The sequence below is a fragment of the Amphibalanus amphitrite genome, unplaced genomic scaffold (genome assembly GCF_019059575.1).
Source record: "Amphibalanus amphitrite isolate SeventyFive unplaced genomic scaffold, NRLGWU_Aamphi_draft 000920F_arrow, whole genome shotgun sequence".
Lineage (NCBI taxonomy): Eukaryota > Metazoa > Arthropoda > Thecostraca > Balanomorpha > Balanidae > Amphibalanus > Amphibalanus amphitrite.
This window is the reverse complement of record NW_024882414.1, coordinates 76,257-103,241: the sequence shown is the minus strand read 5'-3', so window position 1 is coordinate 103,241 and position 26,985 is coordinate 76,257. Positions and strand designations below refer to the sequence as shown.

At 48.5% G+C, this 26,985-nt stretch overlaps 3 protein-coding genes across 16 annotated transcripts in view; 2 read left to right on the top strand and 1 right to left on the bottom strand.

The window, feature by feature from the left end:
* LOC122368063 (solute carrier family 35 member B1-like) overlaps positions 1-3,904 on the top strand; it is a 29,115-nt gene extending 25,211 nt beyond the window's left edge. For all 9 annotated transcript variants that reach the window (XM_043341689.1, XM_043341683.1, XM_043341690.1 and 6 more), the window contains one exon: positions 73-3,904. In XM_043341689.1, coding sequence (XP_043197624.1) covers positions 73-152 — 80 coding nt within the window. In that variant the 3' untranslated portion in view covers positions 153-3,904. The remainder of the gene's footprint in view (positions 1-72) is intronic.
* A 12,105-nt stretch (positions 3,905-16,009) lies between these two features.
* LOC122368061 (SWI/SNF-related matrix-associated actin-dependent regulator of chromatin subfamily E member 1-like) lies at positions 16,010-19,481 on the top strand. 6 transcript variants are annotated; one of them, XM_043341676.1, is made up of 2 exons: positions 16,010-16,329; positions 18,136-19,481. In XM_043341676.1, the coding sequence occupies exon 2, from the start codon at positions 18,149-18,151 to the stop codon at positions 19,295-19,297; it is 1,149 nt and encodes a 382-aa protein (XP_043197611.1). In that variant the 5' UTR covers positions 16,010-16,329; positions 18,136-18,148; the 3' UTR covers positions 19,298-19,481. The 6 variants fall into 6 exon arrangements, with proteins under 6 accessions (XP_043197611.1, XP_043197612.1, XP_043197615.1 ...); XM_043341677.1 differs by having other exon boundaries at positions 16,317-16,362; XM_043341680.1 differs by having other exon boundaries at positions 16,318-16,339.
* A 2,218-nt stretch (positions 19,482-21,699) lies between these two features.
* Positions 21,700-26,985, bottom strand: part of LOC122368068 (centrosomal protein of 104 kDa-like) — a 35,077-nt gene continuing 29,791 nt past the window's right edge. Inside the window, exons 12-16 of the mRNA XM_043341693.1 lie at positions 26,076-26,251; positions 25,666-25,814; positions 24,812-24,913; positions 24,281-24,403; positions 21,700-23,352 (exon numbers count right to left, since the gene is read on the bottom strand). Coding sequence (XP_043197628.1) covers positions 22,265-23,352; positions 24,281-24,403; positions 24,812-24,913; positions 25,666-25,814; positions 26,076-26,251 — 1,638 coding nt within the window. The 3' untranslated portion in view covers positions 21,700-22,264. The remainder of the gene's footprint in view (positions 23,353-24,280; positions 24,404-24,811; positions 24,914-25,665; positions 25,815-26,075; positions 26,252-26,985) is intronic.

The window sequence follows — 26,985 nt, the reverse complement described above, 5'->3', positions numbered from 1 at the left end:
ATACAATAATCAATTTATTAGATTGAATAGTGTTACTGGTGCTCTTTTAGTGACTTTTGGTGACACTTGCAGGTCTCATCTTGGATAGCGTTTACGGCAAAACGCCTGCATCGAAACCGGTCACAAACGGCAAGGCCAAGACTGATCTCTAGTGAGGCGCCGGCGCGATGTAGCGAGCTCGCGCGCTGCTGAATAGATATACCCACAGTCCTATTTATTGTTGTCCGTGTTGTCGCGCAATTTCTGGTCATTGTAACCTCTGATGAGGCGGCTGATACCTCTAAACTTCTGACACGTTGAAGTATGCTGGGTTTTGTTGCTTTAGTTTTATTCATTCAAATGAAATTCAATGTTATTTGATATGACACGCTGACACCTGACATGCTGTTCTCAAAATTCACAGCAGTACAAACGTTAGTAAAAGCATGTCTTCAGAAGACTTATAAATTATAACGCACAGTGTGGTGGCATGTTGTTTCTTAGGAAAGACGCGGCTGGGTTTTTCGGGTGTGGCTGGGGTAGTTGTTGTAGTTTTTTAGTAGCTTTGGTATCACCTGTGGTATTTATCGATCGTTGAACACGTGTTATGGTTGCGCCGTGGTTCAGGACGCACTTGCCACTTGTGCCGTAGGTGAACAGTGTGAGACAAATAGCACCCTGCCTCCCCCCCACCCCCACCCCATCGCAGGGTTTCTGCTCCTTACGACCAAGTGACCTTGCACAAAGTGCATGTGATCGAGTATCGACACGCTCGGGACGGATATTCGCTCTTCTCTGCTGAAATGTGAAAGGCCCAGCATCTCTCAATTTGCCTTTCTCTGCGTTTATTGTTTTCCTTTGAGGTCATAAAATTGAGCCTAATGGGTTCCAAACATTTTCCACATTAGTAACATCTGCCGTCGGGAGAAAAACCTTGTACCTGGATAAGTTTTTTTTTTGCTGAACTTTCCATGAAGGTAAAAAAGACTTATTATTCACACTGGCTATATATGTGTCCTCCAACAATTGAAGTTGCTTCACACCCTGGAGGGTGGAAAAACAATGAAATTAATGAGTCTGGTTACATGATACTGTTACTATTCGGTGACGTCTGTCGTTCAAATGCATTAAGTGAAACATTGGTGTATTTTCACGGCAATCGAAGCAATGGCGAAATACTCTCCATGCCCAGCTCGATAGAAGAGAAGGAAAATATAATATGCCACTTCACAGAGTAGAAATAAAGTATATTTTGTACTTTCCGATAAGCAATGTTAATTGCGAAAACAATTTAATCACTACTGTGCTCATAATAAACAATTGATTGCTCCTGTGCGCCTTGGGTCCACTCATCCTTTTTCTCCTAACTTTTCTTTCAGCTGAGGGGCTGCAGACCCCCGGAGGCCCTCCTGGAAGAGGCACCTATGGGGTGGCAGCAGCGAGAGGAGATGCCGCTTTAGCTGGAGAAGTTTCGCTTTGTTCACTCCTCTGATTGAGACTTCGACTTTGGCTGCCCATCTGTTGCGTCCATTCCCGCTAGACCCTCATGCCAGAGAATGGAGACTGGCCTCGACGCTTCTCCCGCCATCCACAACGTTTGCTCACTGTAGACAGTGTCTCGTTATAGACAACGAGACGTGAGGTGAAGATGCACTATTTGTGTGGTAGTTGAGGAAGGAGGAATATTTGCATCATGTCCCCGGACACAACACGTTCGCCGTCGTCCCATAGGAACTCCTTCGCCATTTATCTGAAGACTATATGCCGCACACTGTGAGCACTCTTCTGAGCCCAGCTTTGTGAATCCAATGTTCATCCGTTCCATTGTCTACCGGTAAGTCGTCTCGGAGCGCATGCCTCTGCCTCAGGTTTGTTCGCAATGTCGAAACAGAATAACAGTGCTTAGGTCCGCTTGGAGATGTCTCGGCGGCTTGGTGCATGAAGATAGCGATTGTGAGGTGCCACAGATTTCAAGGACATGGTTTGCTGCTTTATGATATCTTCCTCAACCCTCGCTTGTCCGCTGAAGCTGTCGCATCTGCCGCGATGCTTCTCTACACTGGCTTATCGTTGCCCGTCTTAAAACCAAGCGCGCTAAGGAAGAGTTCCTTGCATACTCGAACATTTTCAGAGCCCACTGGTAGACATCACTGTAGGGAACGTTTTCGGCTCTTTCGTCCCCGTTCAGAAACACCGCTGTCTTCTGTGATAAATCGCCGCTACCACTTTGGGCTGGCTGTTCTTGGCAGATTGTTGACCCTCCCACTGATTTGACGTCGCTCAGCCTCTGAGATGCCACCTCCGCACTGCAGATTTCATCGACCTGCCATGCAGTCGCCAGGGACGGGAAACAACTGATGCTTTGTAGCTAACCCCTTCGTTGATCCTCCTGTGTTCTTGCGCGCTGCACTTTGGCGAGAGCGGTTTCAGGAGCTGCTTCGGTAAAGTGCAGCCTTACATGGTCCCAGACTACTTCGAGCACTTGGCAATAAGGTACCTAGTAGATTTTGGCTATTCCGTTCAGGAGATGATCATTGCTCAAGTCATGTTCTGCAAACAGATACGGATTTTTCTAACGAAAAAGGTGGTTTGCTCCCATTTTGCAGGCCGTCGTGCGGTATTGAATCCAAACGAGATACGGCTTTATTCCTGACGCAATAGAATCAACTTATAAGTTTTATCGCCTCAAAGTTACATATGCCGTATTGGCACTTCCGACTTTCTTCCTGCGAAGTGGGCTTATACCGTAATAATATTTTTGTTTGGTTAAGCATAGCATAGATACAGAGTTGAGAGATTGGATAATGATGTAAATAATAAACCAATTAGTACAAATCAAATATATTCAAAAACACACATTTTGGTTTTGTGATCGTGTGGTTTTGAATATATTTGATTTGTATACTAATTGGATTATTATTTACATCATTATCCAATAGGTACATAGGTTTGGCCACTGGCATTGAATGCATCGTGGAAGGAGCTTTCCAAGTTCCAACAATATCAAAAACGAAGAATCGATAAAAAATGACTCAGGTACGGGTACGGCTTTCTTTCCTCCCGACGGCGGATGTATTGTAGCAAACAAGGTGCCTACAAGCCTCTAGGCGTCCCTTATTCTGTTTCTTTTTATTTCTATTTGGCTCTGTATTGCTCTGCTGATTTGGATCGGCGCATTTTTATAACAGTTTCGAGCGATCACGATTCTGTGCTGGGGTAGTTTCCAAGTGTTGCTGCGAACTGCGAAGCACTGGTACCTAGTGTTTGGGGTGGGATTGACTGTAATACGTGATATGTCCTAATCACGGCTTGAGAATCAGCGTTAAAACATGATCGTAAATATAATTCATTGCTGTTCTACGGCGCATTCTCTATTGCTTGCTGAATCTTCTTCATACTTTTTGTGACGTTTGCCATTGGCAGCGATAAAATTTATCCAGGGCTGGCAGCCATGCATATGTATTGTGTGTGCTGTGACGCCTGTGTCTTTTAGATCACTATATCTGATCACGATGCCAAACAAAGATAGGATGCTGTTTTGACTTCTATATTCTGGAGCTACTTAGTCAGTGAATCTAATGGGCCATATGTGTGAGCCATAGTCGATTTATAATTCTATACCTAAATGCTCAGAAAGTAGAAGTAGGTAATCCATAAAATCGGGATAGATAATTTGTCATACGAGAATTACGACGCGCAGCGATGTCAGATTTGATCGTACTTCACCAAGCCAGCTGGCGTTTTGAGATCGATAACGCATCTAGTTCTGTCTAGCGTAACTTGAATCTCTATTCAGTTTTTAACTGTTTCCTTGCTCCCAACTTGTCCCTACCCTTCATAAACCTTGCCTTCAGCTTTTGTTTTGTTGATTGTTACTTATTTATGTTGATGAATAGGTTTTGACGAAAATATATGGTGAAATTGGTGCTGAATTGTTGACTGACGAGTTACGAGGTTCAACACGAAAACGACAGTAGGAAAAACAGCTACGCCAAACACACATTGAACCGCCAACTGCACGCCAACGCATTATTATCAACCAAATACAGCTTCACATGGCGATACAGCCCTGTCCGTCCATCAGTTCTGTTCTGCAATATGAGGCGTACCTATGGGCTGCGCTGGTTACCTCACCGGTCTCACCGTGACTCGAGGCGTTTAAGTGCTGCTTTCACACAGCCATGCACTTGTTCATACGGACCAATCCCTTCGTAGTCCTTCAGAAGAAACCCCTTTGCTTTCCGTTCAGCACTTTCATGTTCAGGACCCACCCAGAAAGAGCAGTCTTTTGGGTTTCCAAGTACCTAATCGCTTTAGACACTTAACGAGTATAGCGCCGAAAAGGAGCGATAGGCCGATAGGCGATACTTATGTGATAGTAGGCGGATTCTGGCCGCTGTGGTCGTGATACTGCCGTAGCCGCCTGTGTCTTCAAACCAATATTCTATCGCCTGAGATTTGAGAATAATGGAGTATAGTGCTACCTCAACCTCACATAGACACAAGTGACGAAGTTGCGGCTCTCGCTTCTGGGAGGACGGGCGACAACCATTCCGTCGATTTTAGTAGGCAGAGGGTTCCTTCCATCCAAAAAGAGTCACTCCGATCACCGATGATTGTAGTATACGACTAATACGTTCGTATTCGTCAATGTTTACGACCGTGGGTTTCGACGGCGTATATTCGGATGCAGTATGAGTAGAGCATGGGTCCCGAAAAATTCTTCAGAAACTAGAGAAATTCTCGCGGCCACCGGCATTTAGGCGATCTGCTCGTGCTTTTGTCACTGGAGCGCTTCTTTCACGGAGATTGCGCCGGCCGCCTGCAACGGACGAAAAATACACGGCTTTGCAATCCGGATCGTGGGAAAATACAGCCGGAGGTCTCGGCTCTATGCAGGTATACCACCGGGAGAGATGTATTTATTGTATAGTATATACCACTGGCTCGATGTATAGCCTGCAAGTTGGCTTTGGTGCAAACATGTCAAACAGGGTATAGGGCGGATCGATGTAAGCAAATCAGACGTTCAATTGACAATTTCCGATTCTTATTCGATAATTACGACCAATTATATTTTATTTTGGGAAGTGTTATTGGGACCGGAGCAATAAAATCTCATTTTCCCCTGTCTCCTTACCTATCTCCCAAACCCCTTGCTCACGATCATCTTTCCTCTCTTTAGGTATCAGTCTCCTTCCCGTCCTCCCCGAGTCTCTGACAAGTAATATCCATATCTCTAAGTCTTTTCCTTCATCTGATCCTCCTTTCTCTCACTACCCTTCTCTCTCTCTTTCTCTCTCTCTCTCTCTCTCTCTCTCTCTCTCTCTCTCTCTCTCTCTCTCTCTCTCTCTCTCTCTCTCTCTCTCTCTCTCTCTCTCTCTCTCTCTCTCTCTCTCTCTCTCTCTCTTCCGTCCGTCCGTCATCAGTCTCTTCGTCCGTCCAATGTCCATTCGTCTCTCCGTCCGTCCGTCCGTCTCTCCGGAGGTGCAACTTTTCCCAAATAGTTCTTGGAACGTCACACAGTATATCGAACCCACATATTACATAGAAGTGCAACTTTTTCAGGTCCCACGTTCACCACGTCCAACGTTCTAACAGGTCCCAATTTTCCTGCCTTTTGGGTCATTGACCTGACCTGGAAGGCCAACCGATGACCTAGGACCTTAAAATTGGGTATCATCGGCTTCCTCTCGTCACGGGCAACACGCTGTTTTTTTCCGCGAAGCTCTAGCTTGATCAGGAGCGAAACGGCAAGGGGTTATACCTTATACGTTCGCAGCTGGATAAAAACACCTATACGGGCGAGGGTCAAGTTGAAAGTATTAATTTGGTTCAAAACGATGATGCAGATAAGTTAGTTATTTAAATCTAAATCAGTGGCGGCGGAATAGGGGGTGCAGGGGGTGCAGCTGCACCCCCATCGACAAACATGGGGGTGCAAACATATATTTTTGCACCCCCAAAATCCGTACAAGGGGCCCGTCGCACAATCCAATACATTTTCTCCTGAAAACCAGTGATCGAGAAACGAACACTGATGTGGAATCATCCGGGATGTCCAATTATGGTTAGGAGCGCCCCATGCTAGTCTTTGGGGCCCCCACACCGACTAGAAGTGTTCCGAGCCGCGTTTGGTGCTCCATGCGGCATCTGAGGGCCCCCACGACGGCCTCAGAGGGCCCTTTTATGACGATCTCTGAGGGCTCCCACGACGACCTCTGTCCCCTGGGGCCCTACAACGGCCACTTAGGGCCCTCATGACGACCGCTGAGGGTCTCACAGAGACTCTAGGGCCCCAAGGAGACTCCAGAGGCCACGCTGGCCTCTGAGGGCCCTATGACGGCCTCTGAGGGCCCCATGACGGCACGGCCTCTGAGGGCCCTTACGATCTCTGAGGGCTCTCACAAAGTCAAAGTCAAAGTCAAAGTCATTTATTAAAGACACGTCCACGATGTGGTTATTATGTGTCCAGTCAATGGAACATAATACAGCATTAAAATTGACACCCACCGCTCAGGTACACATATATGCATTTTATCATGACACGTAAGCTGCGAATAGCTGAGGATGAATGCGATGAAGGGTAAAAAGTTGAGTTTAGAGTGCTGCGTAAATAAAGTTAAAAGCGTGGAAATATATAAAAGTGATTCACTGACGAGGGGCACGCGACAAAGCTCTGGTAAAGGCAGCGCGGCTAGGCGCTTGTCTTGTCTGTGAATCCAATTTGTTCCATGCACTGGCAGCCCGGTAACAAAAACAGTGCTGAGACCGAGCGAGGCGTCGCTTTGGCAGCTCTAGAAGTCCCGCCGTTACCGCTCGCGTCATCCGCTCGGACACACTCCCTCGAGGGACAAACATTGCACGGAGCGACTCGGGACAGACCGTGGAGTTAAGCGCTCTGTACACGTGCATACAGTCATGATCCCTCACCCAGTCGTGCACTCTGCCCCATCCTAGTGATTCAAGGGCTGGTGCGATGTGCTCGTGGCGTCGTACACCAGTGACCAATCTCGCTGCGAAATTTATACATTTCTGGATACGGTGCATGTGGACCTTGGCAGCTCCTCCCCAAACGGATAGGCAGTATTGGATGTGGGGAAATATGTGATGCTGGACGAGGAGTTTCAGGATGTCTCTGGAAAGAAAGTGACGGATTTTGTGCAGGGATGCTGTGATGTGATTGCATCTCTGCACATTCACAACCATGGAAATGTGGGATTCCCATGAGAGGCACTGGTCGAGAACAACGCCCAGAACTGTAACGGTCGGACTGGGGGTGATTTTTGAGCCAGAGAAGTCGATATGGAAGTTGGCTGTCTTTTTTATGGAATCTCTGGTACCAAGCAAGATGAAGTGAGTTTTGTCAGCATTCATTTTCAGACTGTTCGCAGAGAACCAATTTTTAAGCTCGTTCAGGGAAACCTCGACCCGTGCCTTCAGAGCAGATAACCCGGTGACGTCAGGAGGGGAGTGGTCAAGGATCTGGGTATCATCGGCGTAGGATAGGATGCGGCCATGAGGAAGGAAGCAAGGGAGATCGTTGATGAAGACAAGGAAGAGGATGGGCCCTAGGATGGACCCTTGGGCCACTCCATGGGTCAAGGAGAGGATGGATGAGCCGCCAGTCACTGTCTGCTTGCGATCGCACAAGTAGCTTCTGAACCACTCAGTTGATCGAACGCCGTACCAACCAAGTTTGGATACGAGGACACCGTGATCGACGCTGTCAAATGCCTTACTTAAGTCAATCGTCGTTACCGATGCCAGTTTGCCGCGATCTATCTGCTGAGATATCCACTCGACAGCATCGATCACGGCGTCCTCGGTACAATGGTGGGGCCTGTAGGCATACTGCTGTGGTGAGATTATGTAATTGTCTAGCAAGTAAGACATAAGCTGCATTGCGATAACCTTTTCCATGATTTTCGAGAACGCAGACAAAATGGAAATTGGGCGATAGTTGTTCACACTTGAGCGGTCGCCAGACTTAAAAACAGGGGTGACACGAGCTACCTTCCATGCGGACGGAAACGTCTGAGTGGTAATAGAACGGTTTACAACATGGAGAAAATGGGGACCAATGACAGCAAAACACTTTTTGATCGCATGCAAGGGAGCTTCGTCCACGCCGACGGCACCCGACGAGCCCAGTCGACCCATCGCATCGGATAACTCGGCGAGTGTCACCGGGTGAAGGTCGAGCGCGGCCGCACACACTCTGGCCGGCCGGGGCCTGTAGGTGGCGCCCCGGTCGCGTGCCGCCTCAGCCGCGGCCGCCACCTTCGATCCGACCGCCGCGAAATGTACATTAAACTCGTCGGCTCTCACCATGACATCGCTGCTAGATGATGTTGATTCACCATCACCTATCCGTGCTTCTATCCTCAGGAAACAGAAATCTTTCTCCTCCACGCCGCAACCCCCCTCCGGGCTGGACAGGCAACTTTATCTCATGCGGGCTGCTCCCTTGGAGCGGCACCGCTGCTCCTGAGGGAGCGCACCCCGTAGCCGGGTGCAGTGAGTGCTTTGGGGCTGGGTGGCCTGTCCTCTGGACGGGCTCAGCCCCGGCGACTCACTAGGGTGCCTGCCCAGACCAATGTCTCCCCCTAATTCCTATCATCCTTCCGGCTCTGCAATGGTCTTGTCAACCGAAAGGGCCTAACCCAACAAAACAAACAAACAATGTTGATTCACAGGCTAAGGTGATCGTTAACTTGCTTCGGCAGTTGGCATTTCACGGGTTTGTTTTGAGAGCTCTCCTACGCGCGTCCCCACCCCTCACATCCAACCTTTGACCAGTTGTTCCACCCACTCTCCTTCACTGCCCACAACCGCATCCAGTTGCCCCACGATGGGGAAGCGGCGCCGTCAGCGCCCGCTATCCGACTCCTTATCCGATTCCGACTCTGACTCCCCTCTGAATCCGACTCCTCCCTCTGCCATGGATACCGACTCCCGCCCGACCGTCAACCCTCCCTCCTCTACCCACCCTTCGACTGATCTACCCGGTACCGACCCTCGCTCGTCCACTGACCACGCCCTGACCGCTGACCTGACCTCTGACCCCGCCCGGCACTCTGACCCTCGCTCGTCTACCGACCTCGCCCGGAGCCATGACCCTCGCCCGTCCACCGACCACTCCCGGAGCTCTGACCCGCGCACGAACTTGGCCAACGCACCTGCCTGTGATTCGGTTGATCGCTCTCCACTCGAACCGTACTTGTCTCTCGACGGCTCCTTTCTGGTTGTTAAGGCTACCGATAGCGACTTCTCTTTCCGGAAGATTAACGTTTTCTGGCCTCAGAAGCAGATCGCTGCTATCTGTGGCCAGCATGGCCCCGACATCGAAGCTCCAGCTAACGGCACTCTCGTGATCAAAACTCACAATCGAAGGGACACCAAAGCACTCCTGAAGACAACCATGTTCTGTGGCAAACAGGTGACGGTCTCTCTCCACCAGAGTCGCAACTCTTGCAAAGGCACGATTTTTGCCCCCGAGATCCGCCACATGACCGAGGATGAGATCCAGTCAGACCTGAGAGGAGAGGGAGTCACGCACGTCAGACGGCTGACTACCTTCCGCGATGGTCAGCGACGGGACACTAGTTTGCTCGTTCTGACTTTCGACTCCACCACCCTGCCCGAGAAGATCGCCATCGGCTGGCTCAAGAAAGACGTCCGAGTTTTCATTCCCAATCCGCTCCGCTGTTTCAAATGTCAACGATTCGGTCACGGCAGTGCCGCCTGCCGTCAGGCTGCCCGCTGCCAGAAGTGTGGTGAAGCCCCTCATGCGGACTCTGCTTGCACCAAACCAGTTACTTGTCTCAGCTGTGGTAGCTCGGAACATTCAGTCTCTTCCTCTCAGTGCCCCACGTGGCAAAAAGAAAAGCGTATTTGTGAGGTAAAAGCAAAAACCGGCTGCTCCTACCCAGATGCCCGCCGCCGCGTAGAAGCAGAGACAGCCACTCCGGCTCCTGGCCGGTCGTATGCCAAGGCCGCCACCACCCAAACTGCTTCCTGCAGTACCCAGACGGACCCCATCGCAGCACTACCCCCTCTCCAGTGCCTGAAGCCTCTGACGACCACGTCCACGTCTGCGACCACGAACACCAGCAACGCCACCGAGACCATATTTGGTGATCCGATGCCCTCCTCCCCTCCAAACTCGCAGCCCGAGGTCTCACCGGAGATCGCTCAGCCGGCCAAACCCTCTGCTGGAGCTGGTCGCTCCACCGGAGCCTGGATAAGAGTCCAGCGGTCGAAAGGACCCCGCCCCAGCCTCCATCAGAGGATGGACGAGCACCCACCCCTCGCATGTCACGACCACCGACTAGAGTGTCTATGGGACACAACCGTGCGGCAAGTTGGGCCTCGCCCCGTCGTGATACGTCACACAACAACACCTCTTCAAAAAAACAACAATAAATACACTACTTCAGTGGAACTGCCGAGGCCTAGTCTCGAACTGGGCCGAAAGCAAAATGCTATTTTTGTTATTAGCACCCATTGTCATAGCACTACAAGAGACATGGTTACTTCCAACTGATCCCTACAATTTCTCGTTATTCAATTACTCTTTGTACCGATATGATGAAACTGATGGCGAGCGGCGCCATGGCGGCACCGCTTTGTATATTAGTAATGACTATGTACATGATTTACTCACATTAAACACTCCATTACAAGCTGTTGCTTGTACCATTCGCTTAAATGGACGAAATATAGATGTTTGTTCCATCTACATACCTCCAAACACAGACAACCAGACGCTAGAGAGAAATCTCAATCAACTAATAGCACAATTTCAACATCCATTTCTACTGCTTGGAGACTTTAATGCTCACAGTCCGCTTTGGGGCCGAAACATTGGCGTCTCCGATGAGCGCGGTGATATAATTGAACGATTTCTCGACACAAATCAACTTGTCTTCCTTAACAAAGGAGATAACACATATTTTTCATTAGCACACAACAGTGAGACTGCTATTGATCTTTCAATATGCTCGACACAAATCGCTACAATGTTCGATTGGTCTGTCGACCATGACATCCACCATAGTGATCACTATCCCATCCAGATACGAACAACATTCTCTTCAGATGCTGATGTTGTCCAGGGTTCGGTTCCACGTTGGAATTTCAAAAAGGCCGACTGGGAGAAATTCCGAACCTTTTGTGAGGTAGACCATGAGCAATTTCAGTCTCCAGAACATGGCATTAAATTCCTCACAGAAACTATTTTAACAGCAGCGGAAGTATCCATTCCGAAAACATCTACTTCTTCAAAATGTAAGCGAGTCCCATGGTGGTCTGATAATGTAGCTCACGCCATAGCAAAGCGTAAGCGAGCTTTCCGCCTATACTTACGCCATAGAAATAATACAACACTTCTTCTAAGAAACCAAGAACGAGCACGGTGCAAGAGGACTATCAGAGAGGCAAAACGAGCCTCCTGGAAGTCTTTCCTTTCGCAACTCAACTATCGTACCCCTCTGAGTAAAATATGGAACTTGGTACGCTCTCTGTCGGGCAAGAGAAGTTTCACGTCTCTTCCAATTTTACACGTCAATAACACAAATATTACAGAACCAAAGGACATTGTTAACACAATCGCACAAACCATAGCCCATCATAGTGCATCACGTCACTACAGGCCAGGATTCATCGATTATGTTCAAAGACAGTTTCGCCTTCCACCACATGCATTTGCATCCGATAATATAGAGCAATACAATGATATATTTTCCTTATCGGAACTTCGAAACGCCATACAGTCCACTGGGAACACCTCTGTCGGCCCAGACCAGCTACATTATCAGTTCTTTCGCCACCTTCCGGATTCTACCCTACACTTTATTTTGCAAACATTTAATGATTTGTGGACAAAACAGGCATTTCCAGAAGCATGGAAGGAAGCAGTTGTTATTGCACTTCTTAAACCAGGAAAAAGCCGTAAAGATCCAAACAACTACCGTCCAATTTCTTTGACTAGTTGTTTTGGAAAGATATTCGAACGAATGGTTGGGAAACGTTTAGAATGGTTTCTGGAGAAAAATACATTGTTATCAAAATATCAAAGTGGCTTCAGGAAAAATCATAGTACATTAGATCACATAATCCGCCTTGAAACAGACATCCGCAAGGGTTTTAAGTTTAAAAAACACACCACTGCTGTCTTTTTAGATATCACCCGTGCTTACGACACGGTACATCGACCAACACTTCTACGCAAACTTCACAATCTCGGTTTACGCGGACATCTCGCTTGGTATTTAGTTGGCTTCCTAACAGGTGCTCGTAGTTTTCAGCTGCGTTTTCGCTCCATCTTCTCAGATACTTTCTCTTTCGAAAACGGTCTACCGCAGGGAAGCTGCTTGTCACCTATGCTCTTCAATATAATGATAAATGATATATTTAACTCTGTTCCTCAAGATATTCAATACTCATTATTTGCGGATGATTGCGCCATTTGGTGCACAGATGACGATTCGCAATATTCTGTTCCCCGTCTTCAAAATATACTCAACAATCTCGATGAATGGTCCCGGCAGAATGGTTGCATATTTTCTCCAACGAAGTCTGCTGTCATGGTTTTTACAAAGAATACTAGAATGCTGGAGCCTTCACACTTACGTTTATCCGGACACATTATACCTCGTGTCAATTCATTCAAGTTCCTTGGCGTTGTATTAGATAATAGATTGTCCATGAGTAAACACGTCCAATATGTTAAAACAAAATGTACAAGGAGACCTTATTCCGCTGTGTTGCTGGCACAGATTTTGGGGCTGACCGGCAAACACTTCTCCAATTATATAAGTCGCTCATCTTACCAGTAATTGAATATGGCTCTGTAGTTTATTCCGGAGGAAGCGACAACACTTTAAAGAAACTTGACACCATCCAAAATTCATTTATTAGGATTGCAACTGGCGCGATGAAAACTTCACCAATTCCATCCCTTCAAGTTGAGGCAACAATACCACCGTTACACCTTAGACGCATCGAACAGACTTTACGATTCAGTAGTAAAGTCAGATTTCACCCAGACCACAGCGCACTCAAAACACTTACCATTCTTCCATCAATTCACCACAATCGCTTAGGTCCCGCAGAGAAACGATCGGGACTCACCATTGCCTCTAGAATAAGGAAATTTTGTAACGAAATTAACTTCATTCAACCAAACATTCTTCCACTTCCAATACTGAACACCCCTCCATGGGTAGTCAGGTCTTGGAAAGTTTCATTTCTTATTGATTGCCCGAAAACACAAGTGACAGACACAGAAATACAACACAAGTTCCTTCAGACACAACAAGAATTTCCTACACATCATTTTATTTTCACGGACGGGTCCAAGTTGGGTGACCGCGTCGCAAACGCCGTCTTTGATCCCGTAGGAAATCATTCAATATCTACTCGCTTACAAAATGGAACTGGGATATTCATAGCCGAACTTCATGCCATAGTAAAAGCAATTGATTTGGTTAATGAAAAGTCTTGGGCACAAACTATGATCTGCACGGATTCACGATCTGTTGCTCAATCGCTAGAAGCTACATATCCAGCATCACCTCTTCTCATTCACATCTTTAACAAATTACATATATCGTCGAACAACAGAAAAAAGGTCCACTTTCTCTGGATACCAGGCCATAGCGGTATACACGGAAATACAAAAGCAGACGAACACGCCAAAAATGCCCTGAATCTTACAAATATCACAAACATTCCTATGGAATACAACTCTATCAGAGCAAACATAAGACAGGCTATTTTTAGAAAATGGCAGGAACAATGGGTACAAATAACACAGCATACACAACTCAGACAGATAAAAGAAAAGATTGAAGTATGGCATACCGCAAAAAGGAATAATAGACATGAAGAAAGGATATTAGCAAGGATGCGATTGGGCCATACAAAATATACACATAACCATATATATACTCGAGACGCCCGCCCAAGGTGTTCACTATGTAACTGCGTACAATCAGTTCAACATATAATTATTGACTGCAGAAAATTCGACAATACAAGACAACGGATGCTCGATTATTGCAATCGAAGGAACATACAATTCACATTGGCTTCTGTTCTCGGCGATTCTGAAGAACCCTTGATTGATCTCCTCTTCGCATACCTTCGTGAAATTAGATTATTCGACAAACTCTAACTTAGACAATATGTAAATATACTCATCGATATTAGAATACATTGATGTTCACACATGGGCATGCAATGGTCATTTTGACCGAAATGCCCCAAACACAAATAAATAAATGTTGATTCACCTATCCGTGCTTCTATCCTCAGGATACTGAAATCCTTCTCCTCCACGCCGCAACCCCCCTCCGGGCTGGACAGGCAACTTTATCTCATGCGGGCTGCTCCCTTGGAGCGGCACCGCTGCTCCTGAGGGAGCGCACCCCGTAGCCGGGTGCAGTGAGTGCCTTGGGGCTGGGTGGCCTGTCTTTGGACGGGCTCAGCCCCGGCGACTCACTAGGGTGCCTGCCCAGACCAATGTCTCCCCCTAATTCCTATCTTCCTTCCGGCTCTGCAATGGTCTTGTCGACCGAAAGGGCCTAACCCAACAAAACAAACAAATGTTGATGCGCTGAAGGCCCCACTGAGACCCCTTTCCTCTATTCAGTCCTCCATACCGGCTCCTTAGGCTAAACATCGGCTCGTGTGGCCTCCATCCCGGCTTTGGAGGGCCTCCATACAGGTTTTTTTGGGGTCCGATGCCGGATTCTGAGAGCCCTCAAAAGACTTTCGAGCCTATACTGCCTTCTGAAACCTTTCAGCAACTTTCAAGGGACCGACCCTGATCGGAGGGCTCATTCAGCCTGGGGAGTCATGTAGGTCTCTGGAGGAGTCTCTATGTGGTCGGTTTCCAAGGGGCTTCTAAACACGGTCTTCTTGGAACGGTCTCGTAGGGCCCTCAATGGTCCACTGCGGATCCAGAAAAGTGGTTTGAGACGCTGCGGGTGGTGGCTAGACTAAAGGATTAGCCGATAAAAAAACTAGCTGCATTTGCTTATTTATGCTTTCATTATTTGAGATAGGTATGTACACTGCAATTTCAAACCTTTTGCAGAACTTGTGTGTATGGGGATAATTTTCCAAAATCTTCGTTTTCCATAAATCAATAATAATCACTCAAAAAAAAAAAAAATGAAGGAGGGGGGCAAAACTTCCAGAGGGGCCCCTTGACAAAACTTTGCACCCCCATCCAAAACTACCTTCCGCCGCCACTGATCTAAATATCCTATGACGAGAGCGATGGACATTTTTGGTATGCAGTGTTATCCATTGAAAACAGGTCAAAGCTATTGAGTTTTTAATTTAGTGGTCGCCGCTTACTAATCATGCGGCATACACGCTGCACATAACCGCCAATGCCGCAACGCAGCTTAAAGGGACCCTCCCACCTTAACATTAGTTTTGAGTTGAGATAGCCAAGTTTGCGGCCAGGCTCAGAAACCACCATTTATCCTGGTCGCAACCCCCGCAGCTTTATGGTGTTCAAGAAATTTCTTCCCTTTACTTGCAGGGTGGGACCAGCGTGGTCCCTATCTCTTAACCATTACGGGAGTCTGATGACGTCATCAGGCTTTCGAACGTCCGTTAAATGTTTGACTAAAACGTTTTGTAGCACGCGGTGGTATATGCTGCTTTGCGCGCAACAAATGCCGCACTTTCAAATAAAGTCGCTAGGAACAGCGGAGATCCCAAAAAGTAAACAAAAGTAAAAGTCTAATATCTTGAAAACCGGTGAATATTTTTCGATGAAATTTGGTAGATATTCGTTTTTGCTCTTTCTGAACCGGGCGACATCACTTTCATGCCAATTCATTAACTTTTTTGAAGGTGGGAGGGTCCCTTTAAATTTCGAAGTAAGCATTTAGTCTCACCCGCATTCATATGGTACCCGTCGTGTGTGTCCGAGAATTTCTCTAGTTTCTGAGGAATTTTTCGGGACCCATGCTCTGCTCATACTGCATCCGAATATACGCGTTTCGACGGGGATGTCTGCACCTATATGTCTGGGACCTCCTGGGTCCCTGTGACGTGACCGATCCCGTTTATTATCTGCTCAGTGCCCAGGTTGTCAGGCCAGGGCCAGGCCGCAATTTAATCGACGTTTTTTCCTGTCTTTCTTCATTGTTGCGCTTTGCGCGATGGTAATGTAGCGGCGGATGACTGATCAGTTTCTGCAGTTTCCGCACTGGATACGTCATAAGCGAAATCAGCTGACAACTCGGAATCTCGTTCCCATTGACTCCCGACTACATTGAATCGAACCTTGAACAAAACAAAAAAGCAGACAGAAGCGGCGCGGTAAGATTGGGTGCTGCTAGCTACTAATTGAGTGTAATATTTGGTAAAAGTGTGCGTCTGTTAGTAGTTCTATGATCTGAAAATTTTCCCGATGCAATTCCCATTCGAACGATATGCAGAACGTTTTTATTGCCAATGATCGATGAATAAAATGAGCTGTGTAAAAAAACAGTAAATCAAAAATGTCGCACTGAATCCCTACCGGCGTTTGTTGTGCACTCCGTCTATATATGTGTGATTTCTGCTGTTTTTTGTCTTACATAAGCCCTGATATATGATCCACTCGAGCATAATTTGTGAGAACTTAAGGTTTTATAATGGCCCAGTTGTGATACGATTGAAGACAGATGTGTGGTCTTTGCACATTCACCTTGATTTCTTAGAATTTTACTTGAATTTTTGCTGGTATATTACTGCCCCATCAATTGTGTATCAAAATGAACAATAAGGCTAAATAAAGAAAGAGCACTCGTGAAGTGTCACTAGTTCAACTCAACTGTTTCCGGGAAGCTTAGTTGGGCAAACTAAGCTTCCGAATAAAAAATGAAGGCATTCAAAATGAATTCACATATTTTTAGGTCTTGATTGCTTATTAAAATAGATTTACCCAGGCAGAAGAATCCAGGGATATATCGGCCAAGAAACAGGCAATGAAAATGGTGTCGGTTGGGGAGATGAGTGGTGGCTGGTGGGTGTTTTGGCGTTAATTTTTTTAGTGTCTACTGGTAAGATGCTGCAGTTGACTGGCAGGAAATGTTAGATAGTTGCATTGTACCATGTTGTGATACTAATCAGATTCAACTAAAATGAAAATGCTAGGAGACCTTAGTGTTTCCAACCATTGGATTCTTTATGACCATATGTGGGCATAAATGCAGGCCTTTTCTATATTGCCAATTATCAGAAAAGAAGCTGGTGTTTCAAGAAGGAGCTCACCTGATCTTCCACAAAAAGGTTGAAGCTGTCACATTATAATAATGCTAATTAAGGCTAAATAAACCATTTTGCTATCTGAGTCAAGAACTTCTCATGGACATGAAGTACCATGTGATTCATGATTCCATAAGAATATACACAGTGTGATTTTCTCAACACAACTTTTGTGATGGACAGCTGTGGTGCTCTTTTTGCCTGGCGCAAAATGACCTAGTAATTGACATGCCCCTGCCCCCTAACCCCCAACAAAGAAACAAACAAACATCTTTTTCCATTCAGAAGACCAAAGCAATGCTCACTTGATTTTGAAAGACATGGGGTTGCAGGCTCATACCTTTGTTCTGCATATTTATGAAAAAATCAGCAGGATGAGCCTGTTTTCAACCCTTGCCGGTCATTTGAAGACAAGAATGTACAAAAATGAAAATGAACATTGATTGTCGATGCCCTTTATGGTCATGACTCCAGACTCCTCCCACCAAAACCAAATTATTGCTGCCTCCATATTTTGATTCCAGAAGTTTAGTTTGCCAAACTGAGGTAGTGAAGTGCAAGAAACCCTCATTGCTTACAATGTTATAAATTGCATATCCAGACCTACCACTGACACTGTGCCACCTTCTCTTCAGCTGTTTATGTACGCATCACTGTTCATGTAATCATGTCTTGCTGACTGACAGGTATTGACTATATTGTAAGAGCTGATGGTGTTTTCAGCTCTACAATTTCTTCCTCTTACACCAGTGCTTTATTTTGAAGTATGATTAATCAGTGATGACATGTTCTCCATATGATTAATTTGTTACTGTTATGCAGGAGACAAACATGTGCACAATGTATTAATTGTTTGCATATTTACTTTATTGACAGGTAGAGGTACATCATGTCACTACCAACTAGTTACCGTCACAATGCCATGTCGGCGCCCGTCCAAGCTCCACCGCCCCAGCGACTGCGAACATCTGGTGGGCTCAATTCCAAGGAGTCCACCATCAGTCCCTTCACACTGGCCACTAGTAATCCAAACTTCAACCCGCAAAGGGTCGGAAGCAAGCCAGTGGTGCTGGCACAACCACCAAAACCTCCCAAAGGACCTGAAAAACCTCTGATGCCTTACATGAGGTACAGCAAGAGTGTATGGGAAACAGTCAAGCAACAAAATCAGGACCTAAAGCTGTGGGAGATAGGAAAAATCATCGGCTCCATGTGGCGTGATCTTCCGGAAAGTGAGAAGCAGGAATTTATAGATGATTACGAGAATGAGAAGATCGAATATGAGCGTGCCGTGAAGGAGTACCATGCGTCCGCCACCTACCAGGCCTATCTGTCGGCTAAGAACAAGGTTGCCGAGGAGACGCCGCCGCTTGTGCACGAGGTGAAGCCGCCGGTGAACACGGTGATGAAGGGCCTGGATCGGCGCATCGACATCCAGCCGGCCGAGGACGAGGAGGACCAGGACGAGCAGTTCTCCGTCAAACAGGTGGCGCACGCCCGCTACCTGCGCAACCACCGGCTCATCAACGAGATCTTCTCCGACACGGTGGTGCCAGACGTGCGTACCGTGGTTACCACGCCGCGGATGCAGCTGCTGAAGCGACAGGTACACAGCCTCACCATGCACCAAAAGAAACTCGAGGGCGAGCTGCAGCAAATCGAAGAGAAGTTCGAAGCCAAAAAGCAGAAGTTTGAGGAATCGACTGAAGTGTTCAACGATGAGCTGAAGGCTCTCTGTGAGAAGAAGGTAGACGATGCTACGTTCAACAACATGGTGAAGAAGCAGATGGAGGTGCTCCGTCGGGAGCGGGAGGAGCAGCAGAAGCCGGCCGAGTCGGCCCCGTCGCCGGCGCCGATGGCCGCTAACAACGTGGCCACGCCGGCGGACGTCAGTGCCGAGGAGCCGGCCGCCCAGCCGAGCCCGGCACAGGCCGAGCCGGCCGCGCCGCCGCCGCCGGCGGAGGCCGAGGTGCCGGCACCCGCGCCGCCGGCGGCTGACGGCGCCGCTCCTCCGCCACCGCCGCAGCAGCAGCCCTGAGCCGGCCGGCGGCGTCATCTCCCTCATCAGTCACACACTCACTAGCTGTACCTACTCGTCTGCGGTAAGCTCGGCTCTAGCCAATCCGCAACGGATCACAGCCGCCGCCAGCTGGGGTAGTGGATTCCAGACTCAGTTTCATAAAATGCGCTATCAATAAATGTCTGTAAATGTCTGTACTGTCTTCGGTGTGTCAGTAACGAGAAAGACGTCTAGATACGAGGAAATATTTATTTACACCCTAGGGCAGGCAAAGCATCAGAGAGCGTCCATGGCTCCAGTCTCCGCCACTCGAGGCAGTGGTTGAGTTAGCATTGCTGCCTAATGCCTATTGCCGATCAGTCATTCAAATCGAGGGGGAAGCCGGGCCGAAATGCGCTCATAACACTGATTACCGACTGAACAAACTGAACTAAAGGAATCTGTGAACTATGGCTGCTTGATATGGCGTGTCGCAGTGTCGCCTCGTTTCAGCCTCGGTCGCTGCTGTCTGAGCCGAGTCCAGCGCCATCGGGTGCCGGTGTAATCGCTGCTTTACAGCTCCAGCGGCCGGCGTTGTCGGTGGTTAACATTGGCAACCCCACGGCAGCTCTAGGAACGGCGACAATGTCGATATCGACTGACGACTGGCGCTGAATTTACGAGGCTGGACACTGTGTTCTCGCATGCAATCTTACCTGCGCAGGAACTCGGCACGAGTCCAGCCATCCAGGTCATTCCCCATACTCAGCAGTGTGGTTAGAGACCAGTGAGATTCACTTGGTTGGCATCTAAGATGTCGCATTCACTCGTAGCGAGAAGTTTCTTGAAATTCTGACTCACATGCCCACACTTTCCTTCCTCATATATATACTTTTTCTACCTTTTACTTATGTACACTTTTCCGTTTCCACAGAAGTTGAGGTATCAAGTAAGTTGGTAATCTAGTAGCAAATATGTGCTGCTGGCCTCTACCGAACTGGTTGTATTCAACTCAATCTCATTCTGAGAGCGAAAGCAGAGTGCTAAACAAAATGTGTGCAAACAAAAAATTAAAAGAAAAACTTTTCACCTATAAACATCATCTGTAATTGCTACCTGTTACAATGTTACCTAGTTTTCTTAAGTGAAAACTTAGCCAACGCCTAACGCTATCATGTATCTAAGTGGATGGTTTATAGCTTTGTTGACTACTCCCCGTCATTCCATTTCCAAAGAAGCGAACTGGTGAGCGAGCATTTCATATGTATTGATTCAACAGCCCGCTGGTCTGTAGGCGCCAGACTACGCGATAGGCAGCTCACTGCCAGTTTTCAGTTGTTGAGCAACGTGCGGTCTACAAACAGTGCGGTACAGCAACGTCCCTTCACTTCCTATCTTCCTGTTTGACAGATTGCTCATTAAGCTCGTTAGTTGTCCGTTCTTAAGACTTAAAGGTAGTGTGCCAGCTTTCCTGGACCGTATGGAGTTAATGGCCCAGATAAGGAGAACCGGATTTTTAGAACTTATCCATACCTTCAAAACTCATGGAAACGTCTTAAATTCTTCAAATTTTGAGTACCCCAGTGCGAAATTCGCCCCGACGGGTTGTCGGTCGTACCCCAACCACATTTCACACCACTATGAACAATAAATGCACACACTGAAATCGCTATTACCGATATGCTCATCCAATCAAGTTTCGATAAACCCGTTCATCATCATCTCCTGCGGTTTCGAACACGCCTGTTAGGTGGTGCGGTAGACGGCGCCCAAAGCCAGGGCCCCGGTAACGTGAGGTAGCCGAGTCGGGGCAGCGTGCGCTGACCCAAGCCGGGGCCGCGCGTGATCCCGGTGTCATGTGATAGCCCGGGGGGATGCGGTAGACCGCGCCCAAAGCTGCGGCCCCGGCTTGGGTCAGCGCACGCTGCACCGACTCGGCTACCTCACGTTACCGGGGCCCTGGCTTTGGGCGCGACTTCTGCTCATACTTTGTGGTGCGGTGGTGGTGCGTCGGGCCGCGCGCTCTGACTTCGGCCAAGAAAAATGCGTCAGCTGATCATTGTCATTTCTGCCACTTGCGTGTGGTGAAATGGGGTCATAACTTAAGAGACGGCTTTTTCATATCAATTATTTTACATAAAATCATATTTCAAACCATAGATAATGTTCGACAGCCAAATAAAAGAAACAATACCAATACAGGCTTACAGTTTAAGGCTCGACATTGTGTTGTCTACGATTAGACAGCTGATAACTCATTCCCGTACGTCGTAACTCTATAATGACCTTTGCTTATTGTCACATGTGCGCCGCATTCGCGATTGTTGCCGACGCCTGTTTGCAGCTCAGCCCACTACAGTTGTTATGCATATCGAAAAACCGATAAAGTTTTAGGCGAAAAAGGCACTATTCCAGGCCCATTTTTGATTTTTTCTGCGATATTAGGTAAAAACAGAAGCTTCTTATCCTAGGAAAAATAAAATGGTAAATCTTTCAAAGGTGGCACACTACCTTTAAGTGTAGATCATTTAAATTAATATAGCTGTTGTGTTGCGATTTCTCACCCTCAATAAGGTTCCAAATGGCGCAAAGGTTTGACATCAACGATTATCTATAATATAATCGGCTTCTTCGTCGTTCACAGGAATAGCACGATATAACTATCTTTATAGCACGTAACCAATGACAACAGGCTGCACAACAACACGCAAGTGATAGGAAAATAAACATCTGGAGACAGCGAGCCCAACAATTAAGTGATTGCACGGCCACGCTCCTGTGCTAGCTCCTCAGGAACATTTGCTTTGTTTACGCCCTCGTAGCATCAGCAATACAAACACGATTAGGCATAGCTAGCTCGCACGAATAAGAGAATATTGCTTATGATTACATACGCCATCCAATTGCTAATGGCGAGGGATATTGTTTCCGCCCTGATTGGCCTTAGGGTTGTGAAGCAACCCGCGAACCTCAGATGCTGTGCGGGAACTGTGTGAGCGTTCGTGTCTACCGCCGCCTGGGAGGTGTGTTCCTGGTGACGGACTTGCTCCTCCGCGTGTCGCTCAGCCTGGCAGCCCGCAGCTCTGTTCGTCCGCTGGGCTTCTGGGATTGAGACCTGCCTCGCACTGGTGCTGGTTTCACCCTCTCCTCTCCGGTCCGGCGAGAGCGAACACTTCCAGCACTGTCGTCTTTGTTCAGCCGAGACCCTCGGTCCCGCTCTGAGGTCTTCCTGTCATCTCGCCCTCCCTGCTTGCTCCTGTTTCCGTCTCCGCCGCTTTTCCTTGCTTCTGTTCGTCTCTGCGGATCCCGTCCCGGGGTTCGAGTGGTAGCGTTATCTCTCGCCGTACCACCGACGGGTCGGCTCGGGTTACTGTTAGGCGGCGGATGCCTATCGTTCCTATCCCGTCCTCGGTCATCCCTGTCCCTCTTCTGACGAGACGGATCTTGATCTCGCTGGTCCCGCTCAAGTCGACGCTTGTCGTCTCGGGCACCGCCCTCCCTGGGTGTGGTCGCGGCGGGGGATCTTCCACTTGGTCTGGTGGCTTGATCGTTATTCTGCCGAGTTTGATTTCTGTCTCGGTTTCTGGAAGAGCTGCGCACCACATCCTCTCTCGGTGTGGATATTTGCTGTCTGGCTTCCCTGGAAGTCATCTGGCTTTTCGGAGGAGTTCGCCGTGGACTGGGCTCCCTTTTCTTTCCCTCCGGAGGGCTCTGCCTATCCCTGAGGTTCCTGCCGAGCAGGGTCGGCTGGTCGCCCAGATCGCTGGTGGAGTTGTGCCGCCGCGGAGGCAGCGCGAGCGGGATCTCGCGCAGGTCGGCCATGGACGAGCTGCGGCTCGGCTGGCGCAGGTAGGCCGGCGCGTCGCTGGAGAAGCTGAACCGGCCCGGCATGTCGGAGGTCGGCGGGACCAGCTCCCGTCTCGGCTGCCTCTGGTCGGCCGGCTCCTCCGAGGGAGCCGTCCGACTTTTCCCGCTGTCCAGAGCGGACGGCCGCTGCGACTGCTGTGCCGGTGGTGGCGGCTGCTGTGACGTTGGCGGGGACCGCGCAGCAGCTCCTCGACTGTGCCCGTGGAGACGCACAAGGGCGCTGGACACTGTAAAACAGGACACATGCAGTATGCTATAAGGTACTGGAGCATAACCCCCTTTGAATTCATAAAGTACATTTATGTATTACTTTTTTCATGCAAAATTTATATACGAGCAGCATTCATCACACGTTGACAGACGACTGCTCACTAATGCTAATACGAAACTAACACCAATGAACAACATATTATAGCTGAGCCTAACAGCTAAACACACAATTGAACACGAATCGTAAGAACTAAGATCGATATGCGTCGAGGTCGGGTATTGACATTAGACCCGGTACGCTGCCGCTTAGGCGACATGGTCATGAAAGGCTGAGAGTCGTTAGCTACAGGGTCAACGGCGTGAAAGAAAAGCAAATGTTACTCTAAAGCGCACTGGATCATTCAGGCTTGATGACTTTTGGATATAGTGTTGGCAATGCATACATTCTTTGCACTCTCGTCTAAATGTCGGCTTCCCTGAAAACCGCTTCAAATCGGCAAGCGAGCTGGAATGAGGTGATTAGGTCTGCCGCGCACTTTGTGTTGCGGGGTTTAGCCGACTCACGGCCATTGCCACGGGGAATGGCTTTGGACTAGCAGTCATTGTTGTGGGGGCCGAGGAGGGTTCTAAACTCCCAGTTATTGTAACGGGGGTTGGAGATGAGCTCACAACAATGTTTTGGGAGTGGACGGTGGACTCACATTTGTTGCTGCTGGGACTGGCTCTGGGCTCACAGTTTCTGTTGCGGGGGCTAGTCGGATACTCGTTGCAATAGCTATCAGAGTCGTTGCGGGGTTCGGTCGGACACTCATTTATTGTTGCCGGGATCGGTCGCGGACACCCTACGTTTGTTGTTACGGGGGTTGGCGGGGCACTCACATTTGTTGTTGCGGGGGTCGGTCGGAAACTTACATTTGTTGTTGCGGGGGTTGGCCAGACACTTACGTTTGTTATTGCGGGGGTTGGCCGGGCACTCGGCGACCAGGTGGCTCCGCCAGCCGGCGTCGTAGGGCGGTGTGTTCTGGTGGCAGAGAGGGCAGCGGTTCCCGGCTGGGCCTGACCTCCCCGCTGCCGGCACAACACACGCCTGGTTACAGCACATACACACAAACAGGGCAACACACCTGGGAACAGGGCTGGAAAGACATGGACAATATGGTGCTGGCTGCTGGTGGCACTTCTGCCGCTTATGTTTTTCTCCGGACTCCATCTGACTTTGGAGCACACACTCTGGGTACTTACTGCTGCACTGCGAAGTGCGAATGGCGTCGATTGCAGGCTACTGTTAGTTTATATTAAATAGCTGTTTTCTTTCTTGCTTTTAAAATGTTTTAGGGTTCTTTGGGGACTGAGTGCAGCCATGCTCCAATCACCGAACGTCATTATAGTGATGAAAAATTAATGGTCCTACAGGCCATAGTTGTTAAGTTATATAATGTTCAGGGCCCACATGCGACGAATATGAGAAGCACTCACGTTTACAGTTGTTTGCATATATGTGAGCGTCGTAGTCTTGTACCGGGATCGCTTCGTGGCATGTTTTACAGTAACGGTAGTTCTCGTGATCCTTGCATTCACCTGAAGATATTGGCATGGAAGTATTATTGATGCACACTGTATTCCGATATGTTCTGATGTCACACGCCATACACTCACTGATATGAACCCCCGCCACGCACTGCGTTAGTGATGCCTCGGACCTGCCCTGCCTTTCTCGTCAAAATCGGCAGTAAAGCGTTCTATTCAGCCTGCAGTAACTTGTGTTCACGATTGATCGTTAGTTAGTTTGATCGTTAGTTTAATTTTAGTTTATTTATAGTCACCGTGAGTTTAACTAGTAGCCAAACTGTGCTGTTGGGGAAATATCGGCTTCCTACTTTCGGGTCAACCCATCCCATGTCTAGTTGTACAGGTACTGCGGCCTGGGCTGGTTAGGTGTGTACCAACAGTCACCCAACCGCGGCCCTGCTTCACGGCTCGCCGCTACAGTGCCCTACGCTGCGCTACAGTACCTATTGGTGCGGCGTTTGAGACGAATTCGCCTAGACGCTTAAGCGTTGTGAGCGTCCGAGTTTGTTGATGCTTCCATGGAAACCCAATACACCGCTACGCGAAGCGCGCTGTAGGGCAGTGCCGTGAAACAGAGACCTGCTTGGACGTGAACGGTGTACCGTGTAGTAAGTCCATACGTCCATAAGTCCGTAAGGATGTAAATGGAGGTTAGTACATGGTCTGACGCTCTTAGCTATCTGGATAGCCAAAGCTCTTAGATCCAGATAGCTCTTAGCTATCTGGATGCATGGATGTTGGGCCACACTGCACACACTTACTCAGGAGGTGCTCCGTGTAGCTGGCTACTTCGACCACTTGTTTGCAGTTTTTACAGCGCAGCAGCATGGGGCAGTGCTTCCAGAAATGGTACTCCATCCCGTCATCGGTGACGTACTTGTCGTTGATGTCTCCGCAGAAAACGCACGTTCTGGAACAGCGTTCCGGTCAACGCTTAGACCCAGGTGACACTAAGGAGTACTGAGTAGATTGTGTGCAATGCATCTAATCGGCTTATCGATAGATGATATGAATCCTACACGGCCACGCACACAGACGAGTCACGAACACGCACATACCGGCACGCACGTACACACGCGCACGGCGCACACACGCACACTGCAGTCTGCACACCCACGTCATCACTCACTCAGTTGCTCGATTATCCATCCATCCATCCACTCGCTCTCACCTATCATCCTCGTCCTGCTCCATGGGCTGTTCGACATCCGTGATCACACTGGCCAGCGACTTGGAGCGCACCGCCCGGCTGAGCTCGGCCTGCTGGCCGTCGGCGACCTCGTGCAGGGGGGCCGGTCCGTCCAGACTGAGCACTGCCGGCACGGTGCTGCTGCTGCGCCGCTCCAGCTGCCGGGAGCAGCGGGACGTGGCCAGCGGCCCGGGGATAGGACCAGCGCGGCGGGGCAGCCGGGCGCGGTGGTATGATCCGGTTTGACACGAACACCGTTCGAATGTATCCATCAGCCAGCAGGTGCGTCGCTTGTTACTTTGGCTAACACGATAATGACCAGCTTTCGTGTCAACTTTGCACTCGGGCAGTCTTTCCCTAAGCACACCTACATAACCCTTGATGACACAGAGCCATATAAAAGTTAATGAAATGGTGAAGCACGTATTGTCCACGACTGTCTGGAACAATTAATCGTGGTGAGCCATGCGAGGCTGAAATTGAAACGCTCTTTATGAGAAAGGTCGTTGTAATTCGTAAAAATTATTATTTGCATGTGAAGGAAGAATATAATAGAAATATGAGAGCTCGAAAATGTGATGTCTGATATGCAACATAAACTTACCTGCAAAGTTGTGTGGGTAACTGTATCGCTCTTCTTTTTTGTCTTCCGAAAGGATAGAAAATACGAATTAGTCCTTTTAATCTTTTGTCTGAATGTGTGGAATTGCCAAAGCCCTGTACCTACTCCGGTCTGACCTGGATGTGGCGCACGAAGACGGAGACACAGCAAACACCTAATAAAGTACTTGCCGTATTTGTTAACTTCTGAGCTTGTAGAGCTTGAGCAACTGGTCTGAGCACGGCACTCCACACATACACACATTGGCGTCCAGTGGTTTTCTATTTACAG